This window comes from Crocuta crocuta, unplaced genomic scaffold (assembly GCF_008692635.1).
Source record: "Crocuta crocuta isolate KB4526 unplaced genomic scaffold, BGI_CrCroc_1.0 scaffold36, whole genome shotgun sequence".
Taxonomy (NCBI): Eukaryota; Metazoa; Chordata; class Mammalia; order Carnivora; family Hyaenidae; genus Crocuta; species Crocuta crocuta.
In genome coordinates this window covers 17,956,143-17,981,215 of record NW_027532203.1, presented here as the reverse complement: position 1 = coordinate 17,981,215, position 25,073 = coordinate 17,956,143, and the positions used below count along the sequence as shown (strand labels likewise).

The window sequence follows — 25,073 nt, the reverse complement described above, 5'->3', positions numbered from 1 at the left end:
AAACAAAAATGCTTTGTTAATAGTTGTCTCATATTTTGGAGACAAGAATCATTTTGTATTTATCATGAGTCACAGAACATTTGGGGTAAATGCTTACCATTCTGCCACAGAGAAGTTCAGTACCATGATCAGTGAGATTTTAAATGCATAAAATCCCAAAATGAACACATTCCCTCACAAAACAACTGGAAAAACCACCTCCCAGAGACTTAAAGGGAGCAGTCCAAAAACGTCCAGAGGAGGACTAATCAAAACCAACTTTTCCCCTTCACCACTTAACATAATGAGAAGCAATAAAAATAATGAGAGAATGATCTGGATTCGGACCATAAAAAAAAAAAAATACATACTTAGGCTCTTAAAAGATACTTCACATTTATTTTTTAGAAATACACCAACCACATTGAGCTTCAACTAAAGCAACACTTCTTAAACAGAGATCTGTTTCATGGGTTGCTCTCTGTCACTCTGTCCCCACATCAAGACTAGGACACAGTTCAACACTCTGCACAAAGCAAGCACCTAGTTAACTGCTGCTCGCTAACAGGCCAAATCTTAGTAAGGTTTAAAACTGAGTTCTAAGATAATGCAGTTTTCTGAACCAAAGATCTGGGATTCTCCAATTATGCTTTAGAAACAGGAATGTGGAAAAGGCTGCCCAGTAATACCATTTTCAAGTATTAAAATTGTAACAATAAATAATAAAAGTTTTCAGGCGTGTAAAGTCTAGCAATAAACCTCAAAGTCAATTCACCTAAACCTCTCTAAATTTCAAAACATTAAAAAAAATTACATACTAGATATAGGTCAGTGAGACAAGCCAATTTCTAGCTCAATTCTATGAATTTTTATATGCCAGCATTCAATGTCACCTCAAACATAACGATCATACAGAATACAAGTCTGATATTAGACTGTTAGTCAAAATAGAGAATATCTGTGGAAATATTTAATAACCAACATGAATAATTTATAACTCTTTTAAAGTATATTTATTCCTTTATAATCTCTAAGGATATGATAAAAATGCTTATCAAGTGATACAAGCTATAGCACCAATCATTTGAATGGAATCAGTTTCTCAAGCATTTTAAAAAACTGTTAATATGATTTTTCACTCCATATGCCTGTCAGTGGTGTACGATACAATGGGGTTTGAGCCAAAACTGGACAAAGGGGATCACAATGAACTTTTCCAATGACTTCCTCATTAAACCGTTACTCACTAGATGACATATGGCAATAAGCCAAGAGTTTCTCTTCACATTAATATTGTTCTGTAAATCCTGTGCTTCTGTTAAAGAGTAGCTCAAAATCATCTAGCCCTTAAGTATCTTTTGAATTTTATATAGTCAACATTTCTTATTATTGACTAAGTCACAAAGACAGTTTATTGGCATGTCCTTTAATTGACTTAATTTTATTAATTTGGTTTTGCTTCAAATGGTGTAACATTTTTTTTATAATAGCTTCTGCTTTTTATAGCTTACTTGATTTTGTATGTTCAATCACTTTTAATGTCTGTTGAATCAATCACTCAGTCCATTCGAATAACTTAACCTTTTTTTAACAGAGCTAAGGAAGTAATAATATCTCTTGCAATATTGTGTATTGAAGCCAATCACTCAAAAATGCTCATTTTCTAAATGTTTAACTATTCCACTTAAGTAACCAATTTAAGTAACTATACAGGCTTAATATAATTTTCAAACGGTTTGTGCAGCTCCAGCACTGGAGGCTACCCAGCAAGGTGCATAGATTCTTCATTTTTTCATTATTTCAATTCTCAGCTCTTCAGATAGAGATTTCAGACACTTCTTTGATCTGTATCTTTTGACACCTTACCCAAAGATAAAGGAATATGGTGACTTATAAAATGCCAAAATAAAACACCTAGAAATGTTTCTAAGTTTGATTAAACTTGACTTTCTCCCTAGCATTACACAGATGCTCTCTATACAAAAATCCAACGTTTTAATGAAGTACTTCTCACTGAAACCATTTTTTCTCAAACACTAATGATGAAGTTTGATATAGTATTTCAGATGTTATTCCTTCTGACAAAAAAACACTTTAAACTATTATCAAAGTCTTGCATTTTACATTTTAAGTATACTATTAAAACTCTACATGAAATAGATGAAGTTTCATAATTACTGATTAAAACATTACTGCCGTGTTTTATAAGTTTAGTAAAATGCTGTTTTCTTATTTCACTATCTTCAACTGCAATATGTTGTACTGATATATTTCTATGCCCACCTAAGTATTTTATGGGTGAAAATGCTCTATTATTTTTAACTAAAAAGCAGGTAGTGTTAAAAAAAAATTCTGATGGTACATTCTAAATATTTTATTAACACTGATAAAACTGTAGTTTTTAGATTTTAAATGCTTCTTTATGTGAAACTCACTCTACAGGTCTTATTAATAACACCACATTTTCCTTACTTGAGCCATGAACTTTAACAAAACAGGATTAAGTATGTAAATGTTTAGCACTTTCCAACTTAAATGATACAACTTTTGAGCACCATTCGCACCTGACAATATGGCACTAGCAATAATAAGGCAGTCATATTTTTTTCTTGCAATAATCAAGCTGTTTTCCATTCCATAAATACAAATTTTTTGTTTTATTTTGTAATTCATTGTTGCACAGTATCAGAAGATGTTCCAAGCTGCAGTTCATTATTAATATCATTTCTTCTTTGTTCTCCTGCAGATTTAGAAGATTCATGTTTATGATGTTTAAAAGGAATGTTAAGGAATGTTAAGAAATGTATTAAAATTCTGTCATCTCTCCATTCTTGATGTTCTATTTAATATTTTATTATAAATTGTTAAATTTATAAATATCAAAATTCTGCACAGTAAGACTAATTACATAAAAATTATGCACAAAAACCAAAATAAGTGCTAACTACAAAAGAGCACATTAACAATAAGACAAAGTAAAAACTAAACTATTTAGATGCAGTAATTACTACATAATTCATAGATGACGACAAACTGGTAATTCTTCTGGTACAACAGACCCTATTCTGTTCAATTTATCAAATGGTAAGAAAGCAGGTCCATGTTCTAATAACCAGTGTCACCATCCTAGTTCACACTCACTAAATATCAACCCTGCATATCAGTCTTAGTTCCTTAACACCAGCTTGAAATGTAGTTTACAAAATACACAGTTAACATAACTTATTGCTTCTTACCTCTGCACTTTCTATAAAGTAAATAGTCTCCCTTTATGGGCAAACTTTGAAATAATGTCAATTCCCAAAATTAAAAATTCATCCAGACTCACATAATTTGAAAACAACAGAGCAAACGATCAGTAAATTGTGGATATTCTACTCCTAAATGGCCAGGGCTGCTTTAGTAAACAAAAAGTTTTTTTCAGGATTATTTCTTATTCAAGGTCTTTAGGAAAACCGATCCTTCTGGTTGCTTGTTTATAACACATACGAAGATGATACACAGATGCTCTTCAACCTCCTTTAAAACTAGCCAAGGTTAAAGGAAACCTTGGCAGTTAGGAATTAAGTATCTCTGAGTTTCCATCAGTCTTATGGACCATGAAACTTCCGCTATACCTTAGCATCAAGCTGTGTATACAACAAATATTTTTTAACTGGTGCCGGCTGGACTTCACAATGTTTAAGATGCCAATTCCCCAAGTACATATGGAGTAAACATAGTTAAGTAGGTTTTTTGAAATTTTTTTAATAGACACTATTATTAGTCTATTCTTCTGTATTAAATTTTACTCACATAAGCTGAATAAATTTCAAGTGGTAAGATTACACTGGGCCAGATACCACCCAACTATCAAGTGTTCCAACAACACAAATTTCGCCCACCAGAACATATACTGTGCTTAAAAAACCCTCGTTAAGAGGGATATGAAAAATAAATTGTAAGTCAAAACTAACTTTACAAATCTAGAAAAGAAAATTATTAACAGGAAGAGAGAACTGTATTCCACTAAAAGGGCCCCTCAGAAAAGAAGGAAAGTCATGAATATGAGAGGCACTGGCTTCAGCTTGCTCAAATTTGATTGACAAAAAATGCCTACAAAAACAATGGTTATAGAGGGAAGAAAAGTTGGGGGGGGGGTCTGTGGGGGAGTTCCAAATTTTATAATATGGCCTTGGTTCTAAGGTTATTCAAGCAGCCTTGACTTTTTCAAAAGATATCCCTAAATATTAAGCAGTGCCCTAAGGAAAGAGTTGGTAGATCCTACTTTTACAGAGCAAAAAAACCCCACAGGGTAAAGCCACTGATAATGTAAACTCCGTCGTACACCAGCACGTTCTAAAGCTGTGATGGGCTACCAAGATTATGAGAAAACTACCGAATCTGTGAAGCTTCTATGATAAAGACAGTGTCTCTACATACAAATTCCTCATGAGGGAGGGTAAACCCTATAAAATTTTCCTACCGACCTACTGTATTTTCTATCATCAGCAATCTACAGGTTGCTCTGTAGTTAAAATGACAGGAAATGAATGTGATATATTAAAGCAGATACTACCTTTCTTTGAAGGGTTCAAATTTCCCTAGTATTTCTGTTTAACACTACAACTGCTCCACGGGTTAAGAGTAAAAATAAATAAAACTTGGTAACAAAATAAAACAACTCTTCACATACCTGGCAAATCTGATGACATGCTTGATATTGGCGTGTGGTGGAATGGTACTGAGTAGTCTGTTAATGAAGGCGGAATAGCAGCAGGATCAACCGAAGTCACACTGGGCACCCTTACAGAGGATGGCTGATACATGAGAACCCTGTTTTAAATAGCATGGGAAATTACAAACAATCTGGCTGTTAGTTCACAGGAGAGAAGGGCTGCACCACTGGGCATTCTCAGTCCTAAGTGCACTACGTTTCAACGCAACTACATGGCGGCTACTCACTACACAGTATTCCACTCTACTCTCCTCTTTCATAACAGTCTTCATTTTAACATGAACATATGATGGCTCTCAACAGCAGCTGTGATGTAAGAGCAAGCTGGCATTAAAACATAATGTACAATGCTGGAGGAAAAGATAAAACTTTCATCCACAAACAGAAGTATATTTTACATTTGCTTTTATTAATGTCTGTGTAACACAGATGTGGGTATTAGTAATTGTATCTATAAAGAAACTTAGAGGGACACCTGGGTGGCTCAGTCGGTTAAGTGTCTGACTCTTGATTTCGGCTCAGGTCATGATCTCGCAGGTGGTAAGATCATGCCCCACATCGGGCTCTGCGCTGACAGTGTAGAGCCTGCTTGGGATTCTCTATCTCTCCCTCTTTTTCTGCACCTCCTTTGCTTTCACTCACTCTCTCTTGCTCCCAAAATAAATAAACTTAGAAAGAGAGAGGGAGAGAGAGAGGGAGGGAAGGAGGAAGGAAGGAGAGAGAGGGAAGAAAGAAAAGAAAAAGAAAGGAAGGGAGGAAGGGAGGGAGGGAGGGAAAGAAAGAAAATAGAGGCCACCTAAGATTGGATTTAAATCATGGCACCTTTATAAGTGAAGCTATTTACTATATATACTTCAACCAGAATTTCTTCCATTCTAACTTGAACTGTGTTAATTACTAGCAATCTTATCTGAGAATCACCTGAGGCAAGATCGCAACTCCTAAAGCCAGCCAACCTGGCAGCAATCAAAAATTAAAATGATGTCTCAAGATTTAAGATAAAATATCCAGAAATAAAAATGTTATGTTACTATGATACCATCTACTCTAAGAGGGTTTAGACTTTGAAATTAAGTACTAAGAATACAAATTAAATGTCCTTAGAAAATATATAATTGGTTATATATATATACACACACACACACACAATTACAGATTTTAATTTCAAGAAGCAGTTTAATTAATCATGTTTTTTAAATATTCAGGAATAAAGAGATGATTTTTCATTCTTCCTATTTAATTTTCATTTTCTCTTAGCCCAGCTTAAACAATTAGAACCTTACAAGAAACTAGAAGCAATGTGATGGACCCTATGGCTGATAGTGGCCATGCCATCCCTTTTGGCCATCATCTTGGTGAGGCTGCCGTGGTAGCAGCTGCTCTCTTGAGCTTCCTGATGCCACCCAAGGATGACAAGAAGAAAACAGCTGCAGGAAAATCAGACAAGAATGGCAAAGACCCACTGAACAAATCTGGGGGCAAGTCCAAAGGCAAAGTTTGGGATCTAAGATCAATAACCTGGTCTTGACTGACAAAGCCATATATGACAAACTCTGTAAGGAAGTTCCCATCTCTAACAACAGCTGCTGTCTCTAAGAAATTGACGATTTGTAATTCCCTGGCGAGGGTAGCCCCCTTCAGGAGCTCCTTGGTAAAGGACTCATTAAACTTCAAAACATAGAGTTCAAGTGATTTACACCAGAAACACCAAGGTGGAGATGCCCCACTGCTAGTAAAGAGGCATATACAGGTTCCACCAGCTGTACATTTTGAAAAATATAACCTTGTTAACTACAAAAAAAGGAGAGGGGGCAGGGACATTCATGTTAGCATCCCAAAGCACCGCCAGTGAACTATTTACTGTAAACTTCATGAGAGAGGCACAGAATTACGTAGCTGGAAGGGACCCTTACAAAAATGAAGACAGTGCAGCCAACAGAAACGTAAGACCAGGGTCACAAAGCTAGACCAAGAGAACAGCGAGGACCTCTAGGCGTCCTTTCCTTTGGTTGAAATTCTTGTCACTGCTCACATTATTAAATAAAAGTGGTAAGAACTGATGACATGGTTGCATGTCACTTTTCATACTGTAAACAACTGACGAAAAATTCATGACTTCAATTTAAATCTCAAGCCATTTAAATAATCACAACCTATTTAGACACTGGAGTCACTCTATAACTAGTCTGCATGATGACACGAGGATCTTGTCCAGTCTTGCTCTACACTATCTGTCAAAAATATGGACGTCACTGGAAATGTGGAAAAGGAAGTCATCTTCAGAGTACATATATGGATATGTTGGTGACTGTGTTATTCTCAGAATAATGAATAAATAACATAGGTTAGAGTTCAAAAGTCTAAAAAATGGATCCACAGGAAACAGAATATGCTTGAGACAATTAACAGAAGCCCAGTACTTCAAACACATCTTCCAGAGGTAGATGAAGATGGCAGTCACCATCCAAACAGCAACCTACCTAACTTAGAATCAGAAGGCTTTCTTGGTCTCCAACGTTACCTAGAGACCTAAAACCACAAGCAGGAGGTGAGCAATACTAGAAAAGGCAGATTCTGTGGAGGGGTAAAGAACGAACTGGGGATGAGATCAAGTAAGTTATGTTGTATTAAAACACATCTTCTCCTAGAGTTTTGAAAACAGTGGTCCTCTACAGGGATGAAAGTACAGCTGGTAATCACCAAAAGCATTTTCAAATTACTTGTGATCCTACCTCCAACACGGGAATACATATCTGAAACTGGGTGGCGGGTACAGAGGGTAATGAGTAGATAGACTGTATGCTCATGCTGAGGAAGGAGTTAAAAAGTGGCTCTGATTATTCTGGCTATCTCACAGTATTAGTATCTTAATCATATTTTTTAATGTAAGAGATAAGCTTTTGAAGACACACACACACACACACACACACACACAGATACCACACACATGTACATGTCTGCGCCTACGCTCCTCTAGCTCCCCCTTCTCTTTCTTTCACATCTCATACTGGAAAGCGTCTTTTGTCTTGATCCTGAACTGACCCCTGAACGTGAATCAGATTTACAGGAGACAGCATCAAAACTCCCTTTCCTCCCTGACCCCATCAGTTACACCTGTAGTGTCAAGTCAGTGCCCCAACCCACTATTATCACAGTAACATCTAAGTACTGCATAGGTTCTGCTCTCATAACATGAAACTTTAAATGGTTAAGTAACTACTCCTGGTTTCTCCAATACAAAATGCTGACTGTCACAACATGTGAAAATGTCAAAATCTAATGAAGGTACAAATTATTAGATCAGCATCTAAAACATCAGCAAACATCTGAAAACTATTTAATGTAGATTAATTTCTATTACCTGAACTTTGCAACCATTAACACAAATTCAATTTTCACAGAATGCGTAAATTAGTCATTTGCTACCATTATTAAATTAGGCACTGGTAGCAGATCATGGTTTTAATCAGAATATTCACAAAGACAACATTCAGAAAGGTAAAGGGTTCTAATGTCTATACACATTAGAATACAAATATACAAAAAAAAGATGCATTTATAAATATGGAATAATAGGGACCATTGAGAAATGTAAATGGCTATATCTGATGGAACTGTGGGTATAAAAATGTGATGCTATAAATTACAAGAAAAATTTTAAAGTTTGTATCATGTTAATGGCTCCTCATGGGACTGGCCAATATATACACAGGCATAATATATACCTAATGTATACATATGCCTGTGTATATAAATACATATTTAAAATTTTTGTAGCTTTATCTGTAACATCACAGCACAAAGATATACAGCTGGAACACTGCTGGAGAGCCAAATATTAGTATTCTAGAATGTGTATTGGATCACCATATTCATCATAAGTGACCGACATTGAGATGTCTGAAAATGAGATGTTGAATATTTATCCATAAAACTGAAATTCTCTGTATGTGCCCACTTTATCATACAAACAATTTTGCTACCAATTCCTAATGAGAAATACATATTTATCTCTAGTCTATTTCTGTCTTTAGAATACCTAAATTTTTAATGACAAAGCAATCATTCAATGGTTTAGGGAATGGGGTAGGGTATGATATTTAAGATTATCTTTCAATGTAGAAAAATATCAGAGTTTCTCTAAAAGTCTTAGATTAAGGTGTCAGCCTCTTCTAATTGGTACTGTATGACTGCATTTACGGACCACAGTAGGTATGTAAGAAGAGAGGCTAAAAGGATTACCATCAAAATATTAAGAGAAATTATGTCTAGGTGGAATGCATTCTACTTCTTGATGCACTGTAAAATGGTTTTTAAGAGTAATTTTTACTAAAACAATATCTTTTAAAAAATAACTGTTCACATGATCTCTGGAATATAACTGAAGGCAAGTTTTCCTGCTTTCTTGTCTCTATTCTTTCTCATCTGCTTACTATTACTGACCAAGAAGTCCTATGATAAACTTCTACAGCAAAGGAGAACCATGAGAATTTTGGATGCTGAGCCACAAGACAGAATATGAAAAGGATGACCAGGAACAAAACCAGAAAAGCATTAAGACTTGGAAAGGATTACAGAGGTCACATAACCAGAGCATAAGTTTGGATCCATGACACCCATAGGACAGGTGGCATCCACTCTACCTCAACACAAAAAATGTGATTTTAGTATAAAACAACAACAGGAAACAACAATAGGAAATATTGTTCAGCTCCAATGGAAAAGTCTTTCCATGTATCTTTTCCTCCACTGGACTTAGATCTTCCCAAATGTTATAACAAAGAATAAACTTAATCCTCTTAATCAATGATTCCCTTTTAAGAATTAGAAGATATTCACACATTCACATATTCTCTTGTCCTGGCTTAACAGCTTCAGTCCTTAGACCCATTGATCCAACATGATACAATCTGCTCGATTTACCAGCTGTCTCATCTTCTGATGAGCAACACTAAGATGGTATGAAGTGAAAATCATTTAGACTTAAACAGAATAAAACTAGTGCAGGTATATATCCTGGACACTATGCTTCCTTCATTAATGTAGCTTAAGAATAAGTCAGCTTCAGAGTGGTAAACCCTTCAAACCACTGTGAATTCTAACATTTCAAAGAGTTTCTATCAGGAATGGCTATTAATGAACTAAATACCTTTCTAGTCATCCTTATGAGAAGATCCATTTTATCAAGTATTTCCTAATAATAAAGCATTCCTGAATGTGCCCTACTTTGTCCTAAGGATGGGTACTGTTTGAATATACAATTAAACGATTTCCTAAGAGTAAAGTCAGAACACACATTGATTTTTCTAATGTGAGCCAGCTTCATTCTGTATGGTTATTAATGTATAAATCTCACTTGAGTACTAGGAATTATGTTGACTTTATGGAATGAGCTGGGTAGCTGCAACTCATAGATTTTTTAAAGCAAAACACACAGAGTATAAGTCCATTTATGTAAAATGTGTAGAACAGGCAAATTCATACAGATGGAAAGAAGATCAACAGTTGCCTAGTTGGGGGTATGAATGGGGATTAACTGTAAATGAACATGAAAGAAGTTTCCTAGGTGTTGGAAATACTCTACAACTGAATTATGATGATGACTGGACAACTCTTTGAATTTATCACAATCAATGAACCGGGCAACTTAACAATTAAGATGGGAAATTTTTATGGTATATAAATAATGACCCAGTAAAGTCGTTAGAAAAAGTAAGTGCACTGAGAGGCCCAAAGGACAAGATTGGCACACCCAAATCTGAAACAATATGTTCAAGGATTATCAAGGAAACCCTCTGCTACTTCCTTGCAGGTCCCAAAATTTTTTAGAAGCACCTATTGCTAAATATTCAGACCTGTCACTATACAGGACAGTACCAGCTTCTACCAGATGAATCATAAAAACTACATGCTAGAATGCATTTACTTGCCCATAGTTTGCCCTGGAGAGGATGAAAAGGGAAGGCAATCAATTTAACTCTTTCATTATCTTACTGAAACCTGAAAATAATTTTATGAGGTAGGTATAATTTCACCCCATTTTACAGAACAGAAAAAGAGGCTCAAACAAGTATTTCATTCAAGATCACAGAACGAGCAAGCAATGGTGTCAAAATTAGAATCCGCACTTGTCAGATTCCCAATTCCACACTCCATTCTACACCAGGCTTCCTCATGTTGGTCTGTGATGCCAAATTTACTCCTTACAAATAAGTTCAAGAAAATGACAAAAAGGATCAAATATGAAATACTTAGACATGAGAAGACTTGAGCTCTTACTTCCCAAAGATGTAAATAATTTCATCAAACTTTTCTTTCCTTTAAACAATGTGCTCTCGTGAAAAGGTTTCAGCTGCACAAAGGCATATTAAAATAGGCTTCTATGGTTATGCAACTCCCAAAGAGACATTTACAAACCTATACCAAGAACAGTTAGTTCCAAGTGTAATAAACAATAGTGAACTATAAATTAACAAACCCTTTGGTTGGGCTGCTTTGTGTTTCTGACATAAAGATGCATTTCCTTTTGGCAGGAGGGTCTTCCTCTTCATCAGAAGAACTTTCTATTGTTAGGTCAATAACATCCACTTTCTTCTTGCTTGTCTCATTGGCTACAGTCACTGAACAAGGCTTACTGAGGACACTTGAACCTTATGTAGGGAAGAGAAGGAAAACGAAAAAAAAAATCAAAGGTACAATACACATCCAGGAGAATATACAGCCAGTAAAAAGCCATGCAATCTGTCCGATGGATGGAGACTAACTCAACTCTGGACATCTGTCTGTAAAATGACTGCTTACCTGGGAAAATGGGTGAGCTCTATGCCATGCCGGACAGTCAAAGCCTCCTTCGGACAGCACGCTTTTAGCTATCTCCCCAGTACTGCCAAAAAATCTGCTCAGATCCTGCTACTCATGCTGTCTCCCAAGGTAAGCAGTCATTTTATAGACATCCTGGGGTGAGGGGTCTAATCTCAAGCCACAGACAAGAGTATACGGCTTTACTAGCTGTGTATTCTCACAGATGTGTGTCAGTGTTGAGTCAGAATCAGGCACTTCCATTACAGCAAAGTGGTACCCATGTCAAAGAATGTACAGGCCTCTCACTGTAAGCCAGAAATAGATAAAAATTTTCACCTTGATGAACTGAAAAAACTCCAAACTTCTCATTTAAGTTATTCAGACACTTAAAGCGTTTCTTACCAACTATCTACTAATCACTTAGGTTCTCCTTTCTGGCCACATATACCATATGTTAACTCACCATTTCATAGAAATTACATTATGCCCTATAATTCTGCTTAACGGAAAACTAATGCTGGCTGGTAACGGAAAGGCAGCAGCAACTAATCAACTAAATCACTATTCTTCTCAAAGATGAGGGAAACTCGATCATTCTACCTATAGGTTCAGTAATAATCAGAGGAGAATGATTTTTTTAAAGTAGGTTCCATGCCCAAGGTGGGGCGAACTCACAACCCTGAGATCAAAAGTCACGTTTTACCAACTGAGCCAGCCAAGTGCCCCAAAAGAATGACTAATATTGACATAAATCTTTTACTTTTTACTCTGAATACCCACTATTCATTATATAGTTAGAATGTCAAATATATCAACACAAAACTCAAATGCAGTGAGTGAACAATGTCAGATAAAAAGAAATTTTAAGTTCACCTATGGGTTCAATTACTGTAACTGTCCCTTAGTTTCCCCACTCAGTGTGGGTGGATATAGGGAGTTGAGGGCTGAGTATACATCCTAGGTAACCAGCGCAATGGTCAAATTCCTTCCCACAAAGAAACAGAAACAACCTGTTCACTCTTTTAGCAACTAACCTATGAGCACCCGCTTCCACCCTCCACTGATGGATTATGCGGCCTCTCTAAGGAACTTGGGGTTCCCCTAAAAGTTTCAAAAGATTCTGAAAAACTGTCCATAAAAATGTCATTTATAACTTTTCATTTTGTAACAGACACATTATATTAAAATGACTTGGGGTGATTGTTTCATTTACTTTATATATGAAAAATATACTACAAAAAAGCTAATTATAAGATGATATATACTTTACCACATTTTTTAAGAAAGAGTAAAAATCGTTTGGGGGAAATTACATATGTAACAAACAATAAAAAGATACAGTTCACAAACTAAGCTCCAAATGCAGTTCTAGGGGCCAAGGTTAACGATAAAGACAGCGGTGCAGGGGTCTCATTGCTTTGCTCTCCGCGGCCATCCTGCACATACTTTCTATTTTTGTACACGGCTGGCTGGACACTTTCATAGCTTCTTTCTTCGGTCTCATCGGACACCAAGTGCCATCTTCCTGGAATTTGATCTCATCCACATCAGAACAGTCATTGAGAATTTCCATAAAAAGCCTATAGACCAATTAAGAAGTGCGTAAATGTAATCAATGACTTTGTTCAAAGGTGAACTAAGTAACATACTGCCTTAGAGACAAAAATAATGCTATGACTTTTTTTCTGTTTTGGTGTTTTAATACTTCACACTTTACAACAGCTATTATACAACCCCCTTCCCCTCCTAGGTTTTAGATCTTTAAGGGGTTTACGGAGTACCATCTAAGAAATCAGTGATGAAACAGATACCTGGAGCCTCCTATTTGGGATTGGCAGTAAAGAGCAACCCCCAGCACAACATATAAAACAAACATAAGCAAATATAAAGGTTATTATCTAAAAATAATTTATAAGCTTATTATCAAGAAGAAACTGTCATAGGGTGGGGAAACGAGCATCAGGGACATTAAAAAGTCTCAATACATTTAAAAGAACTCAGCATACAAATTATATTCTATGACCATAATGAAATTTGAATCATCTTCAGAAAAATATGTGGGAAATGCCAAAATATTTGGAAATAAACAAAACCACCAATGAGACAAAGAAAACATAAAAACATAAATTAGAAAATATTTTGAACTGAATATGAAAATATAATAAAATTTGTAGAATATAGTTAAAGCAGTACTTGAAGGAAAATTTATAGCATTAATCTTTTATTAGGAAAGGACTCCAATCAAAACTCAGCTTCTACCTAAATGAAACTAGAGAGTAAATTAAAATGAAAGTACACACAAAAAGGAAAATAACAAAGAAGAGAAACAAATGAAAGAGAAAAAGAGGAAAATCAATGAAAACAAAAAGCTGACAACCTTCAATAAAACTGACAACCTTCTGGTCAGACTGAAGTTCACTCAAAAAGAAATAGATCACCCAAGGAACCCCACATATATTAAAAGAAATTGAATTTGTAATTAAAAACTTTACCACAAAGAAAACTCCAGTCCCACCCATCTTCACTAGGCGATTCTACCAAACATTTGAGGAGACAAAATACCACCACTTCCCAACTCATTTGTATGAGGCCAGCATTACTGTAGTATTAAAACCAAAGACATTACAAGAGAGGAACAGGCAAATATCCCTCATGAATGTAGCAGAACAAACCCAACAATAAAAAGGCTAACACGATGCTAGACTAGAAGTTACATGAGGCTGTAATGAATGTTTACACAGCTAACATGCTGGGTTATACTTACCCATCTAAAATTAGACTTTCATAGGCAGCCTTTTTGTCACACACAGGACAAATCCAGGTGGGCTTCTTCTCATTCATTTGCAGATAAAGGGCAGCATCAAAACACTGTAGATGTGTACAAGTCACTGCACGGCATGGGATCGTTAGCCTCATCTTCCCTAGCTACAGGAAGGGAAGATAACAAAGGAAGCCTTTTAGAAAGGAGACAAAGCCTCAAAGGCAAGAGTCGGTCATAAAAGTCTGAAAAACTTCTCACAAGAAGATCAAAATGAAAAAGAAATTCAAACCAGAACTTATTTCCAATCAAGATCACTACATATATTATTTGTGTTCACTCACTGCCCTATGACTTTTAAAAGCCCATTTCAGGGGCACCTGGGTGGCTCAGTAGGTTAAGCCTCCAACTCTTAATTTCAACTCAGGTCATGATCTCACAGTTCATGAATTCAAGCCCCACACTGGCTCTTTGCTGACAGCATGGAGCCTATCTGGAATTCTCTCTCTACCTGGCTCTCTGCCTCTTCCCTGTTTGCACTCTCTCTCAAAATAAATAAACGTTTGAAAAAATACATAAAAGCCCATTTCACTTTTTGAAAATAGTTAGCATGTAAATTAACAGGTTAAAAAAAAAACATATACAACAAAAGCCTCTTTCTCACCTGTTACCCTGTTTAGAGGGAACCATTACCACCCACCTCTTGCATGTTCTTTCATAGATATTCTATGTATAACCAAGTGTGTATTTTTAAAAATCATTTTCCCAGAAATGGTGGCAAGCAGTACACACAATTCTGTACCATCTGTTCACATAATATAACTTAATAATTATTTCATATATATCAGTACATAAAAAGCTACCATGATACGAAGATCTCATAATTGATGTGAAGTGTATGATACAATTATTTATTTAACCAGGACCCTCCCCTAGTGATGGACATTTAAATTGTTTCCAATCTTTTATCACTACAAATGATGCTGCAGTAAATATCTATAGGATAAACTCTGAGAAGTGTATTTTTGGGTCAAAGGGAAAGGGCATTTGTGATTTGTGTCACACTAACAAACTGCAATGATTTATGCGTGTATGTGCATTAATGAGCTGGGTTCCCTCGACTTTGTCAATATAGTGCTATTAATTCGCTTCAATCTCTGCCAATCTGATAGGTGAAAAATACTTCATTGTAATTGTGAACTACATTCCTGTATTTCAAGTGGAGCTTCTTTTTACTTCTTTTTTATTTTTAGAGAGTGAGCCAGTATGCAAGCAGGGCAGGGAGAGGGGAGAGGGGGAAAGGGGGAGAGAGGGAGNNGAGAGAGAGAGAGAGAGAGAGAGAGAGAGAGAGAGAGAGAGAGAGAGAATCTTAAGCAGGCTTCATGCTCAGCGCAGAGCCCAATACAGAGCTTGAGCCCACGACGCTGGGATCACGACCTGAGCTAAAATCTACTGACCTAGCCAGGTACCCTGTTCTTTTTTACTAAGAGTCATTTGTGTTTCCAAGAACTGCCTATTCATAACCTTTTCTCACTTCTGGTTGGTTACTAGTCTTCGGTTATCTATCTACTTTATATTAAGTCAGCCTTGTGTATGTGATATGAATTGCAAATATATTTTTTATTTATGAAAATTTTTTACTTGTGTATAATCACATGTGCTGATATTCCAATATACTTTTATATAATTCAGTGTTCTGTTCAATTCTTATTCCAACCAGGTGAGGTACACCAACATCAGAAAATATCTCAGTTTATGACCAGCTCTGTGTTACTCTGATAGAAAATCTGTTTCTCCCACCATGGACTCTAAACTCTGCAAGGACAAGGTCCACGTCACAGTTCACCACTGTCATCCCAGTGTCACAGCACAGTGCCTAGCATGCAGCATATGCGCAGTATTTGCTGACCAGATGGTAGAACAAATGGAGAAAGACTGGGAAAGTGGCACAGGTAACAAAGGGGAGAAAAGGGCAGAAGGAAGGACTTCTTTATATGCACTCTCAAGTCTAGAAGTATTCAAAGCAAAATTACGCTGGTAACTCTGCCTGAGGGGTAGGATTTTCAGAATGTTCCTGTTTGTTTTTTTTCCCTTTCGGTTTACCCATAATTTCTTTCTCCTAAAATGAACATTTGGTTATTTTGTAATTAAAAAGAAAGTAACATAGCCAAGTCATCATCACAGCCATAACTAATGTCTGTATAGTTCTACTTACACACAAGGCACAATGCTGAGTGTATTTATCAATCTTAGTGACTTTATATTTAAACCTAACAACCACGCTATATGATCGATGTGTATTATCATCCCCCCTGAGAACACTGAGGCACAAAGAAGGTAAGTAATGATGACCATTACAAAGTCAGAAAGTGGCAGGGCCAATGTGTGTCCCAAGCGGTTGTGGCTCCAGAGTCCACACTCCTGACTCCATGAATGTCTAGCCAGAATTCTAAAAGGGAGCTTAGATTTGTGCAAGTATGTAGCACAAATAGCCCATTACTTAAGACAGAAAAAAAAGTGAGAACAGAACCTGAGGCAATTTCTCTTATGACACTTGCTAGGTTTTCCCTTCCTTTAATAATAAATTATCCCTTAAGTGATACAGAATCTTACTGTGTGCTAAGGATTTTTACATAAACTTGACATAATTTTCATGACAACCCTATGACTCCAGAAAGCCTAGTACCTCTATTTCTGCTTTTGAAATGAAGATGCTGAGGCTACGTGAGACTACAAACACCACACTCACGGAGACACAGTTGCCGGAGCTAGAACACAAACCCAAATGTTTTTCACTTCTGTGAGAACTCTCGTACTTTTATAACGTCACACATGGTCCTGGTTCTTGGTTTTAATTATCGATCTTTCCCAATTTTGCTAAGAGTTTTTGTTCTGTTAGGAATGGATTCAGCACCTAATGAGATGATCATAGGGGTTCCCTCCCACCTTTCAATTATTAATATAAATAATTTTAATAGATATTCTAAAATCAAACCATACTTGCACTCCTGAAAGGCACCTGTTTGTTATCTCGTATTATTCTTTTAAAATACTGGCTTCTTTTTAAAGTACTGGATTCTACTGGCTAGTGTTTTATTTAGGAATTTTTCATCATTGCTTTTTTTACACAATCAAGTGCCTAAAAATAACCGAAACAGTAACTTTTTAAAAAATGGAGTAAGAAGATGTGGTTTATCTATACAATGGAATGCTACATGGCATTGAGAAAGAATGAAATCTGGCCATTTGTAGCAACATGGATGGAACTTGAGGGTGTTATACTGACCGAAATAAGTCAGGCAGAGAAGGACAGATACCATACGTTTGCACGTACAGGCTGATTAGGAGGAACCTAACAGAGGACCATGGGGGAGGAAAAGGGGAAAAATAGATGGGGAGAGGGAGGGAGGCAAACCATGAGAGACTCTTGAATGCTGAGAACAAACTGAGGGCTGATAGGGGTGGGGGAGGGGAAGGGGGTGATGGGAATGGAGGAGGGCACTTCTGGGGATGAGCACTGGGTGTTATATGGAAACCAACTTGACAATAAACTATTTAAGGGGGGGAAGAAGGTTGAACGAGTAATTTACACCATTACACAATCAACAAAATACCTACAGTGATTAAAATAAGATAGTCTACACATTAATTTTTAAGATATACTGTTAATTTTAAAACAGTAAACAAAGAACAGCATATGCAGCACAATTTTTTTCAATAAACATGCATGATTAAGAATAATAAAGTTAAATCTAGAAAGATAAATTTCATACCATTAGTAATAATGTTACTTCTGAGTAACAGACCTTAGCAATTTAAAATTTTTTCTCTGAGTACTTTTATAATAAAGTAGGTATTACTTGTCAACTTTTATAATTTATTCCTTTAAAACAATGCTCTAACTTGGCCTACTTTTTTTTGGCTACTAGTTCTTGAACTTTTGGCTTGGGGATCCTTTTACTCTCTTAATAAGAATCTCAAAGAATTTTTATGTATATATTTATTAATATTTATTGTAGTAGAAATGAAAGCAGACATTTTTAAAACAAGGATACATAAATATACACTATACCACTATCAGAGAGCACTGACACCACTGTCAGATAACGCTGTTAAACACCACTATCTACTCCTGAAAGAATGAGAGCAGAAAAAGGACAAATTGTGTCCTGGTATTATTATATAAATAGCTTTGACTTTATGAACCTCTTTGAAAAGTCTCAGGAATCCCCAAGTATCTCTGGGCCATACTTTGAGAACTTGCTTTTTATCTTCTTCAGTGCCATCTTCACCTCTCCTGTCACTGCCTTAGAATTTCCACAACATAGAGAACTGAAAACATTCACTGCTGTGGAAGTTGTTGATCCTAAATTTAATCCTACTCTAGTGTCTCACAAGAGTTAATGAGCATTTCCCAAGTTAAAAAGGCATGTATTACCAACTGGCCAAATCTGATCAATTTCCTAATACTGATTATGGTGGGTTAATAAAAGAAGTTTTGAATGTATTAAATTCTATTTAGTCAGATGTTTGATGGATAAGAGGCACCTGGGTGGCTTAGTTGGTTGAACATCTGACTCTTGATTTTGGCTCAGATAATGATCCCAACATCATGGGATTGAGCCCCAACTGGGGCTCCACACTAAGTACAGAGGCTGTTAAGATTCTTTCTTTTCCTCTCTCCCCCTCTGCCCCGCTCCCCACTAGCACACAGTCTCTAATAAAATAACAAAATAAAATATTCTACGTAATCAGATAATAGTGTTATTTTATTAATGAAATTGATCCCAACCAATTCAACACTTTTTTTGATTAGTAAATATTTTTAAGTTTTAAATGCCAGTTAACAGTGCATTATTAGTTTCAGGTGTACAATACAGTGATTCAATAGTTCATACAACACCTGGTGCTCATCATATCAAATACACTCCTTAATAACCATCACCTATTTCTCCCATCCTCCACCGACCTCCTTTCTGGTAACCATCAGTTTGTTCTCTATAGTTAAGAGTCTGTTTCATGGGGCACCTGGGTGTCTCAGTCAGTTGAGTGTCCAACTTCAAATGAGGTCTTGATATCACGGTAAGTTCGAAACCCACATTGGGCTCACTGCTCTCAGTGCAGATCCTGCTTCGGATCCTCTGTCCCCCTCTATCTCTGCTCCTCTTCTGTTTGTACTCTCTTTCTCCAAAATAAATAAAACATTTTTTTTAAAGCCTGTCTCTCAACAGATGTTAGCGAGGATGTGGAGAATGAGGAACCCTCTTACACTGGTGTGAATGCAAACTGGTAAAATTACTTTGGAAAATGGTATGGAGGTTCCTCAGAAAGTTCAAAATAGAATTATCTTATGATTTAGCCACTGCACTCCTGGGTACTTACCCAAAGTATACAAAAACACAGATACAAAGGGTACATGCACCCTGATGTTTATAGCAGCATTATTAACAGTAGCCAAACTATGGAAAGAGCCCAAATGTCCATCGACTAATGAATGGATAAAGGAAATGTGGTATATACACAAGGGAATATTACTCAGCCATCAAAAGAATGGAATCTCACCATTTGCAATGATGTGGATGAAGCTAGAGTGTATTATGCTAAGTGAAATAAGTCAGGAAGACACATACCATATGATTTCACTCATATGCGGAATTTAAGAAATAAAACATGAATATATGGGAAGGAAAAGAGAGAGAAACAAACTCTTTTACAAGAGAGAACTGAGGGTTGATGGAGGTAGGTGGGTTGGGGATGGGCTAAATGGGTGATGGGTATTAAGGAGTGCTCTTGTTATGATGAGCATTGGGCATTATACGTAAGTAATGAATCACTTAATTCTACTCCTGAAACTAATATTACACTACATATTAAGTAACTAGAATTTAGATAAAAACATGAAAAAGAAAAAAAGAGTCTGTTTCTTGGTTTCCCTCTTTTTGTCCTTTTGCTCATTTGTTTCTTAAATTCCACATATTAGTGACATCATATGGTATCTGTGTTTCTGACTGTCTTATTTAGCTTAGCATAATGCTCTAGCTCCATCCATACATGTCACTGCACATGGAGAGATTTTATTCCTTTTTACAGCTGAGTAATATTTCTCTCTCTCTCTCTCTCTCTCTCTCTCTCTCACACACACACACACACACACACCATTTCTTTATCCATTTATCAGTCAATGGACACATGGCCTGTTTCCACACAATGTTGCTATGAATATCAGGGTAAGGGGTGCTTGGCCAGCTCAGTGAGCTGAGTGTCCAATTCCTGATTTCAGCCCACGTCATGATCTCACGGTAAATGGGTTTGAGTCCCATGTCAGGCTCTGCAGCTGACAGCACAGAGTCTCCTTGGGATTCTCTCTCTCTCTCTCTCTCTCTCTCTCTCTCAGTCCCTCACTCATGCTCTCTCAACATAAACAAACAAACATTTAAAAATAAGTATCAGGGTATGGGGTGCCTGGGTGACTCAGTCAGTTAAGCATCTGACTTCAGCTCAAGTCATCCTCTCACAGTTCCTGCGTGAGCTATGCTGACAGCTCAAAGCCAGGAGCCTGCTCTAGTTTCTAGGTCTCCGTCTCTCTCTTCTCCTCCTGTTCATGTTCTCTCTCTCAAAAATAAACATTAAAACAAATTTTTTAAATAAGTATCAACATAAAATGTTAAGCAGAGAGTGTCTAAATTGCTTTTCACTCTACTATAGACTAATCAGTATCTATCTAAATTAATAAAGAATGTGTATAAGTATAATGTCCCAAACCAGTGGTTCCAAACTATGTATGAGTCAGAATCTTAAGAGATAAAATCAAACCTAGTTCCTTTTTCTATCGCCCAGCCCACGTCTGCAGGACAGACTGAAAATCACCAGCTGATATCACTACAATACAGTTCCTGTGTAAAATTCACTGTGTTCAGAAATCTAATGATACACATGTAATCAGATCCGTCCTTCAATAATGACTGTAACATTGCCTTCCATCGGTCCCAAGGATAGAGGCTTTGGACTGTGCTCCCACTATCCAAATTCAGGTCAACTCTGAATCATTTTATAAACATACGATGAAATATAACAAACATCTCTTCCACTACTGTAAAGCTATCATTTTTGCCTCCTATCCCAGGGTTCACCTCTTATCCTTCCAAATGCCTACGATCCATTCTGTGCTCCTCTATTTCCTTTTAAATTTTCTTCTACATTTCTTAAATTTATTTTTGAGAGACAGAGTGTGAACTGGGGAGGGGCAGAGAGAGAAGGAGACACAGAATCCCAAAGAGGCTCCAGGCTCTGAGCATTCAGCACAGAGCCTGACGTGGGGCTTGAACCCATGAACCTTGAGATCATGACCTGAGTGAGGTCGGATGCTCAAATGACTGAGCCACGCAGGCGCCATGTGCTCCTCTATTTCCTACCACAGCAGCACATCCTGTGCTAGTTCCACAGCCAGCCACTGCACTCCTTTTTGCTCTTTTCACCTAATACCAGCACTGCCGCTGCTTCAAAATCAACTGCCATTCACCTGTTACATTTGATCAAAACACCTGTTTGGTGTTTAATTAATATGCATCATGTTCTAGGGTCAGCTTCAACTTTGTGTTAACATGACTACAGCCTGAAAAGTACCATTCGTGCTTTTCTAGAAAGTGCTGAAAAAGTCAGGGAGGATGAATTCTTAAGCTCAAAAGATAGTCTGAGGAACAGGCTTGTTTCACTTGTAAGCAGAGAAAATATTTAATGAACTTAAAACAGGATCTTGTTACTTCATTTCTTTTAAAAAATGAAATGTTAACGTTCCTAAACATGGTCAGCTTTATTAAAAGTGATACATTTGGAAAGGAACTGCTCCCTATTCTTATACAGAAGGAATCCTAACCACTCTGATATACCACCTTCACTATTTTGAAAATCTGAGAATCCACTAGTATGTTAGGCTATTGTGTTTTATTTTGGTTGTTCTCATACAGAATGGCAAACAAGGAAAAAAAATTTTAAAGGAAAAAACAAAAAACAAGTGCCGGGGTTCCTGGTGGCTCAGACAGTTGAGCATCTGACTTCAGCTCAGGTCATGATCTCACAGGTCAGGAGTTCGAGTCCTGCATCTGGTTCTGTGCTGACAGATCAGAGCCTGGAGCCTGCTTCGGATTCTGTGTCTCCCTTTCTCTCTGCCCCTTCCCCACTTGCTCTCTCTCACTCGCTCACTCTCGCTCGCTCTCTCTCTCAAAAATAAACATTTTAAAAAATGAAAAAAAAAAGTACTAAGAAAATAAGACAGAAAATGGCATCATGCAACTGTTAGAACTCCTCAGGTAAGTTGTACAGAAGCACTTTCCTCCTGACCAAACATTCTGTTACTAAAACATAAAAGTAACAGGAGGCACCTGGGTGGCTCAATCAGTTAAGCATCTGACTCCTGATATCCACTGAGGTCATGATCTCACAGTCTCTGAGTTCAAGCCCTGCACTGGGCTCTGTGCTGACAATGCACTGCCTATTTGGGACTTTCTCTCTCCTTCTCTTTCAAAATAAATAAACATTTTTTTTTTTTAATGCTGCAGACAAATTATAAAGAAAACAATAAAGGTAACATGAAGTCCCTTCCTATACAGTGATTATGCCTAGAATATGGCCAGCAATTAACATCTGCTCAATATACTAGAGTTAAACCATAAAAAAAAAAACTGTCAATATTCAACTGTTTTTGACCAACAAAATGAAAATTTCCTGTGTTTCAATTTAGTATCAATTTTAAGAAAAGAGGGAGGAAAAGGGTAATGTGAAGCCACTCAAAAGAACTCACACCTCAAGGTCTGCACACAGCTTGTGAGGAGAGGAGGTCCCGGGTCCAGACACAAGCCCTACACAAGCCCTACAGGGCCCCTGCCTCCCCCTCGGAGCAGAAGCTGTGTTTCCTCCTCTCCTGGGACTGGACACCTTCTCTCTCAGTCTAATAACCATGGCTTTCGAATGTCTAAGCAATCCCAATTTCATGCAATTCTAATCCTTTTCAATAAAGCTAAGTCAGTTCAAGCTAATGATAATAAAAAAAATAAATCCAGAAAGATATCTATAAACACTTTCCAGGGGGATAGAGAGGTAGACTTATAAGCAGGATATTAATATTTTAGCCCAATTTGGTATTGTGGCATACTGTTATGATAACTGGAACAATGTCAGAAGACCAAAATTTTTATCCTTGTTCTGCAACTAAATGTGATTTGGATTAGCCAACCTTTTTTAGTCTCAGTTTTCTCATTTGCAAAATGGGAACAACTCCTCCATACAGTTTTGCTAAGACAGTTAAATTAAGGAGCATATGATAGAAACTCAACAAATTATTCCCTTCTCCCTCCCTCTCTCTGACACTATTCTCTCTCCATGTAAAATACTGTACGTTTCTCACAATGGTGGCTGGTCACAAGCTGCCCCCAAAACTACACTGATTCTAGGACTTTTCTCATAAAGTTCCTCGCATCTGGAAAGGGTCCCCTCCAATAGTACTGATTTTAAAGAAGCTGTCATTCACTATTCCTGACCTCTCCCATCTCTCTGGTACTCTATTAGCAAGATTACATGAGGTAAGTTCCAGTTAGCATTATCTTGCAAACTAGACTATTAACTTTCTGACAACTTCCTATCAAGTCCTCAGTATTTTCTCCCGAAATTAGCTCATTACCAAGCACACAGGAGAATCTGAGTGTTCCTGACTGATTTCTACCCCATAGTCTCATGTAAAGAGATATAAAAATTATTGTGCAACTGGGGCACCTGGGTGGCTCAGTCGGTTGAATGTCTGACTCCTGGCTCAGGTTTTGGCTCAGGTCATGATCCCAGGGTCATGGGATCGAGTCTCATGTCAGGCTCTGCATTGGGCATGGAGCCTGCTTAAAATTCTCCCTCCCTCTCCCTCTCTCTCCCCTCTGTGCCTCCCCCACTCATGTGTGGGCTAAAAAAAAAAAAATTATTGTGCAACTTTGAAGCATATTATAGATTAAGAATCTCACACGTACTAACTCATTAAACCAGAACCATCAATTAGCATTTATTAGGTACTAGTAATTTTAATGCTATTTTCCATTACCATTTATATTCTGATAAAAGGAACCAATTCTCTACCTATGTTTACTATTAGCTGTGGCTGGTCTAAAGAAGAGGCTCTGACAGATTATTCCGAAATTACTAAAGCCCTCTGCCCTCTCTGATACAATATCTTAGGTTTCTTCCTATTTAGTCATGGCCTGAAGAATATCTGCATTCTTAAGAATTACAACGTTTAATCATTAAAATTTCTGAGTGGAAAAACAACAAAAGTTCAGAATTCTATCATAATCTATCAATCATCCCATACTTACTTTTTAGGAAAACTGGTAATTTATAAAAAGTGAAACCCCCCAAAATGTCTTGCTGTCTTACTTACGGGGCACATCAAGGATACCCGGAGGCTAGTTGTAGCAATTTCACTGTCAGGATCTGCAGTAAGTTTTTCTTTAACTTTAAAAGGAAAGAAAAAAATTAAAAAATTTTTTCAATGGGCTGTGATAATAATGAACAGAATTATAGAAATATATCTTAAAGTTTCCCAAACATTTTGAATAGGTAAAGCAACTACAAAATAAAAACATAAACCCCCGGAAACATTAAGGATTAACATACTGAACACACAAACGTACTTCCAGTATCAGATTTAAGCATTACAAACTTGCAAACTCTAAAATCACCTGTTTAATTGAATTTTTAAATTTCTTTTTAATAAAAGTCAAATTGCAGGTAAGGAAGAGTTTCAAAAACAGAAAGCTGCTTAAGGCTTCAGAACAATCCAAT

The 25,073-nt window shown here is 36.9% G+C and overlaps 1 protein-coding gene across 4 annotated transcripts in view; it reads right to left on the bottom strand.

Annotated features, from left to right (window-relative positions):
• The window catches only part of PIAS2 (protein inhibitor of activated STAT 2), a 63,138-nt gene that overhangs the window by 4,381 nt on the left and 33,684 nt on the right, over window positions 1–25,073 (bottom strand). For 3 of the 4 annotated variants that reach the window (XM_077777697.1, XM_077777698.1, XM_077777699.1), the window contains exons 7-11: window positions 24,670–24,743; window positions 14,262–14,422; window positions 12,944–13,077; window positions 11,175–11,346; window positions 4,655–4,794 (exon numbers count right to left, since the gene is read on the bottom strand). In XM_077777697.1, the coding sequence (XP_077633823.1) occupies window positions 4,655–4,794; window positions 11,175–11,346; window positions 12,944–13,077; window positions 14,262–14,422; window positions 24,670–24,743 (681 nt within the window). Of the gene's footprint in view, window positions 1–356; window positions 2,720–4,654; window positions 4,795–11,174; window positions 11,347–12,943; window positions 13,078–14,261; window positions 14,423–24,669; window positions 24,744–25,073 lie in introns of those variants that run through there. The other variant, XM_077777700.1, reaches the window with a different exon arrangement.